The 6600-nt window shown below is 39.9% G+C and overlaps 1 protein-coding gene across 1 annotated transcript; it reads left to right on the plus strand.

The window, feature by feature from the left end:
• The first annotated feature begins 307 nt into the window (after nt 1-307).
• On the plus strand, nt 308-749 carry LOC108112312. The gene has a single exon (XM_017222138.2). It carries the CDS (start codon nt 357-359, stop codon nt 693-695), a length of 339 nt encoding a protein of 112 aa, XP_017077627.1. The 5' UTR covers nt 308-356; the 3' UTR covers nt 696-749.
• The last annotated feature ends 5851 nt before the right edge of the window (nt 750-6600 follow it).

Genomic DNA, 6600 nt, shown 5'->3' on the forward strand with positions numbered 1-6600 from the left:
AATCTTTTCCAGGAAGTTTGGCAAGAAATTTTCGGAGAGCCGCCTTGTTTTTGCACAACGGCTGGCGTGAGTCAGGTAATCTTATCGCCGCCCCTTGATTGCCAGGGGGTTTCTTATACCCTGATTTCATTTCGCACTATTTGGCCTTTTTTTGCGCCAGACTCTCGCCCTCATGCCCACTTCATCGGCCCAGATAAGCTCGCCCTGTAACAGAAGTTAATTAAAAGCGAAGCGCTTTTGTAAACATTGTCTTACTCATTGGCTGTGGAGGCGTCTGTGGCGGTATAAAAGGCCTCGCGTTTTTAACAGCTGATATCAAACGATCCAAGAACGTTAAACAAAAACCAAGTGCCAACATGCGTATTCTGCTCGTCCTCTCTATTGTTCTGGCCGTGATTCTCGGCTGCAGTGCCTACAGTGCCACCTGGGGCCGAAGGAACAACAATGATTACCTGCTGTCCCGCACCACAGAGGCCCGTAATCCAGTCAAGAACAACTACTGGAATTTGAATGTCAACTATCCAGCTGGATTCTATAACATCTCGGCCGTGATCGTCTACGACAACTTCAAGAACAACTCCGGCGCCAGCCCTAGCCTGTACTCCGGCGGTCCGGGTTATCGCTTTGCCACTGTTAACCTCCGAGGACAGGTCAGCCGCGGAATTAACTCCACCGTCGAGGTCTGGGGACGTTAAGTGATCATTAGAATCTGTTATGACTAAATAAAAACTATGGAATATTAACTGAAAGTGTAAACAAATATCTTTTTATTATGTTGGCAAAAAATGACACAGCTAGAAAGTATATAATTCAAAAGTAAATATGATTCGCTTATCAAAAACCTAGATAGCAAATTTATAGTATTTATTATCACAAAAAAGTTGTTGCTAAAACGTGAAAAAAGTGATGTTTATCTAGTTAATTAAAAGGTCTAAACCCGAAAGATTCCACAATCAAAAAGGTAAACAGAGAAACATGTTATTGGTTTTAATATTTTCCTGCTTCAAAGTGAAAATCCCAAAAAAGTGTACGAGTATCATCAGCAAATATTAGTTTGAGTATCTTTATCTTTATCTTTATCATTGTGTGCTGTCAATAGGAATAGCATATTGATGTATCTATCTCTGCCGGACTTTGCATAATCGTGTATTAGCTTTGGGCGAATGCCCGAAAAAACTCCCCAGCAAGTTTAGAATTTTCCCTCGGCCTTTCCTCATATTATGGAAGGCACAAAAGGATGAAAGTCGCCCGCCTGAGGAAAAGGGGAAACTTTTCCTTTTTGCCAGCCAGAGGCGTAACCATCTAGCAAAGGAAAACATTCAATATTTAATAAATATCAGTCAGTGTGTGTGTGTGTGTGTGTGAGTGAGTTGTGCCGTCTGAGAGGTGGGCAAAAGTAACTCGAAATTAAGGCTGGGGATAGGACTATTGGCCACAAATCCTGTGAAGCCCAGACAGACTGTTAAAAGGGCTAGAGGGCTAAAACCAGAAAAAAATGGAAAAGAAAGGAACAAAAAATAACTCGGATCCACCGAGGGGGAGACAGACTTATTGGCCTTGGCTCATTTGATTCCAAGGGGATGGTGTAAAATTTGTATTTCAAATTGCCAAAAGCAGCCCCAAAAAAAGAAACGAAGCTGATATGTTAAGCTGCACGGTCAAAAGGATGTGTCGGAGTCCCTTTTTTTTTTTTTTGGTTTCTTTTTTCCTATTTCCTTAGTTTATGTATCGAATTTAAATTTCAATTTTAAACGTCTTGAGGCTACGGATCCGGATAGCATCCCTATTCCTATCCATATCCCGGCTATCCAATGGCGTGGCGGTAAATATTTGCACAGGGCGCACGAATGTTTGAAAAGTTGTCAACGAAAATGTTTCACTTAGTTAATATGCAAAGCGCGGCCGTTCGGCTGCGATGCAAAGCCCCGGATCCGGATATGTTTACGGATACACGGCCACGGCTACGGATACAGCCGGAGGTTGTGATTCCTCCCCGCCAAAGGGAAAGTCGTTCGATAAAAAATTTGCCCCCAAAAAGTCACGTAACTGCAGTGCAGAAGCAACGACAGCGGGAAAAGAACAAAAAAAAAATAGAAAAGAGAAATCAGTAGCAGGAGGTGGTGCATCCGAATTCGATTTGCTCTGGTGTTCCATAGTACACCCCCGCCCACTGCTTACTGTCCTAACTTTAAGAACTGGCAAATGCGACTGCCGAATTTCGCTTCCGTTCGTATTCACTTGACATTCCTCATACGCCGCATGGCCGCCACAACGAAATGCCTATCGTAAGCCGCTTGCCGGCTAAGCTGACCACTACACCAGTGTCCCCGGGTAACCAGACTGCCACACACACTCATCCAGGATCCACCATCCTGCCACTCCCACATCTGCTTCTCCCTTGTCAGCGGCAACAGCTTGCCGAGCAATTACTTCGGACTGGCCGGAAATTTCGCCCGAAAACCAGCAGCGACAGCAGTGGCAGCTGCTTGGAGCAGGTCCTGCTGAAACACCACCACCTTTATCGCCCCCACGCATTCACCGACAACATTTTGGGGGTGTGGCATATGTCTGGCGCTGTAAGGACAACCGCCGGCATCTGCTTACACTGGCCTCTGTGGCTCCTGGACATCGAAAATACCCGCCTCAAATGGGATTTCAATTAGCAGCAACTGTCTCACACCAGCCAACGCTCGTGTTGTCCAGTGTTGCGGCGCACCCTGCAACGTTTACGGGACAGGACCAGCATGTGCACCGATAAAAATGCAATCGAAATGTAGTTTTTTAAAATTATTTTTTAAATTAAAATGAAGTTTATGGTTTACTTTTGAAAAATAAGAAATATTTGCAATTCAAAAAGGTTTTCTATCTTGTTAATTTTCAATAAGTTATTAATTTTAATTGTTATTTATTTTTTTCAGTGTAATGGTGGTAGGAGGTGGTGACCTACGGACATGACATAGAAGGGTGTCGGACATGCTGTTAGGGCTGCTGAAATTGCTGATTTGCTGTTGCTGGCATTATCGGCGTCCCCTGCGTTTACTTTGCTCGTTGGCCAGCAGCAGCATTGATTTTTAATAAATAGCAATTTGGCAAACCAATCTGAGTTGTGATTATTTTAGCTGGCAGGTGGAAAAAGCATTTCAAATGTGCAGCGGACAAGGCCAAAAGCTGCAGCTAATGTGCATCCCACGCCCATACACACACCGCCCTACGAAAAAGGTAATGAAGTATTTATGATCGGGCTGATTGCATGTGGTGATGATGGTGGTGTAGGTGGTAGTAGTCGTGTTAGCTGGGCTTTCTGGGCAGGTGAGGTGTCACCTCGGCACCTGAATTCACATTTTGACAGGCGCTCCTGGGGATTTGTGGCATAACAAATTTTGAGCGGCTAAATTGTAAAATACCACCACACACACACACATCACAGAGCCAACTGGAGCAGCAGGCAATCAATATTGATGATGGTCAAATCAAAAGGCTGCCCGGCTCTCGCCTATCCAATATGATTTTCACAGTTTTGGAAAGGAAAAGGTTTAACTTTTCAAGGATGAATCTATAAGGCTAATTCTTTGTAATATACGGCATTTAGTAAGTAAATCTTATTATAAAATATTCCGTCCTTAATTTTTAAGAAACTTAAATACTCATTTAAAACAATTTTTTTGTCTTTTACATTTAGCTTTCAAATCTGCGGAATTTTATGTAAATTATGTAACATACACAATATTCTTTAAAAATTTAAAATTAATAGTTTTAAATTATTGAATTTCAAAAAAGAAATAAATAAAAATGAAATCAAATTTCCATTTTTTAATAAAAAAAAATAAGAAATGTAACCACTTAAGCCCTTAAAAATTGCATAGTTTTGGGAGGAGGTAGAATCACATTTAAATCGAATCTGAATAGTATGCTATGAATTGTTGATCGCCTATAGGTGTCGCATTAAATGCACAAGTCCCTGTTAGCTAAGATTCGAACCCATTGGGAAATTTCAACCGCTTTAAGCAAATAAACTGCTTTCGTGGGTTGGAGTCTTGAATGTGTATTATACATTTATATTTTACATGTAAATATTTTAGGGATACATGCACTTAAGTTACTCAACTGCTTTGCACTGCTTGCCAAAGCAATACAGTTCGAATTTTGGCGCCAATATTCTAAATCTGCAAATAATTAGAATAACATTTAAAAATTAAATAAGAGAAAATGGTTTCATTAAATGTTGGTAATTGTAAAACACTAATAATACCAATATTAAAGAATAATGAAGTTATCAAATTTTTATATTATAAAAAATAATAAAATTTAATAAAGCTTAAAGTAATAATATCAAATTTCATTCTTTCAATGTATTATACAATATTTTAAGATTTTAATATTAGCATCGCTAAAATATTCAGACTCTGCACATTAACAATAGCAGCCTTTCCAATTTGAGCTCAAGATGATATTCCACAGATACTTTTCCCTACAGTGCTTGCCGAAGTAAGTACTTCACCCAATGCTTCTTTCACTTGCCGTCGAACAACCCCGAAAATGCCGCGAGTTGTATTATACATACACACACGCAGCGTTAGACCGTTTTTCCCTTTGTTTTGACTGCTCTTTGCTCACTTTGTTTGAAAAGATATCTTTCCATATGGCTGAGTTTGAATGGAAGATTGTTGGTTCGGTTTCGTTTCGTTTTCTTCTCTGTCGCAAATGAATAATGAAGGGAAGACGTGTCGGTTTCTGTTTTGGCCTTGAATGTCTGAAAGACATACTTGGTAACCAGGCCGGGCTTTAATCATTTTTCAGGTTTTGCAAACACAACTGTACTTGTATTGGTGCAAAATAACTGATAACTGATCTCTCGTTTGGCTTTTCAATCATTTAATCATTTTCCTGTCTCTCGGTACTAATGTATTGTTTGGTAATTTCCTGGTTTTTCGCCTCAACCACCCGTTTAGCCCATCAATCAATATTCCATTTATGCTGGCCCGAAAAGTCGCCCCCATAAAAAGGCAAAAACAACCACCCACCACCCAAACTCGGAAAACGCCCAAAACGAGTACGATTCTCTAAATCGAATCGAAATCATAAGCCAATCATTGGCACTAAGTGTTCGCGTCAGCAATCGGCAGCCAATAAATGCTCCTTGCTCTTCGGCTAACTTCGGCTCTGCTCTCTTTCGGCCAATACCTTGCAAGCCTCGCGTAACGCCCTTTAAATCCGACCAATGCCATTGCTTCGCTTCTTCGATTTCGCCGCACGTGCTCTTCTCTTCGGTTCGTCATCGGAACCGGTTTTCGCCTGGTTTCCACTTTTGGTGGTTGTTTTGCTCTCTCTCTCTCCTCTCTATCGGGCCTTGACTCGCCTTCGTTCCCTTCCTTCATTTTTCCGAGGCCAAAAACTGTGTGCGTGGTGTGCCTGTACTTTCTGAACTGACATCCATTTTGAACGGCAAAATGCTAAATGAAAAATTTTTAGGGGCTCTTTTAATTAATTTTACCATTAATAAACTAAATAAAATTGCATTTTATATATGTATTGGTAGTATAACAGAATAATTTGTAAAAACAAAACAAATAGGCTACGCCCTTTATTAGTAATTTTACCTAAATTTTCTTCACACTTCACTAGTTAATGTATTTTTGACATTTGACGTAAGTCTAAGTTGAATATATTTATTGAAATATTGGAAACTGGTTCTGTCTTACAAGGAAATTATATGTTTTAGCTGAAGCTCAACACTAAGTGAGGTAAACATGCATGACTGGATTTCATATTAGCAACTAAATCATTTAGGAAAGTTATATTAAGAGTCGCAAAGTAAAAATGCATACAAAAAAAAGTGTTTACTGTTATATCGAAACACTTTTGAAGAATTTTTCGTCTTTGGCTATCTGTTGCAATATTTTCTCTTTTCGATTGTATGAAAAAGTAAAACGCACATTCCCAATTGCGACTTCTTCAACACTTAGGATACTCATGCATGACGAAAGAACTGGAATTTTCATATCTATGACGACTTACACATTTCTTTTTTAATGAGAACCATGAGAAAACTAAATAAAAAACATAAATCGAGAACTTTCAGGTTTCTAAAATATTTTCAATGCCTGAAGACTAAGACAAACGCTAACCGAAACTTTTGCATGTTTCTAAGTAGTTTATTCGTCTGAGGTATCTGCATTCAACAACACTACGAAATATTATTAGTGACTTGAATATACATATGTATGTGTGTATATATCTTGCACGAACTTATGTACATAGCTATCTGTCAATATCTATTATACGGATACCTCACTTGCTGTGACATTTGTCCCACTATAATACGCCTCTCTCAGTTTTATCTAAAAGTATTGCATCTTCTTAACTACAAAACATTGGCTAGCCAACTGATTATCCAAAGAAACTTAACTTCCACCTCCTCCTGATCTTCATTGGCCTTGGCACCGACTACTCCCCAACACCCATTCATTTTCACCCATGCAGAGTGGCATGCGAGTGTTTTTGACAGCCTCCAGAAGAGCTATGCCACCAGCTTTCTGCCACTTTGAGTCACTCTCTTGCCTCCTTGGAGTCACCATTTTCGGGTTTTATGCTCTCGTTGGC

This window comes from Drosophila eugracilis, unplaced genomic scaffold, assembly GCF_018153835.1.
Source record: "Drosophila eugracilis isolate 14026-0451.02 unplaced genomic scaffold, ASM1815383v1 contig_90, whole genome shotgun sequence".
NCBI classification, from domain to species: Eukaryota; Metazoa; Arthropoda; class Insecta; order Diptera; family Drosophilidae; genus Drosophila; species Drosophila eugracilis.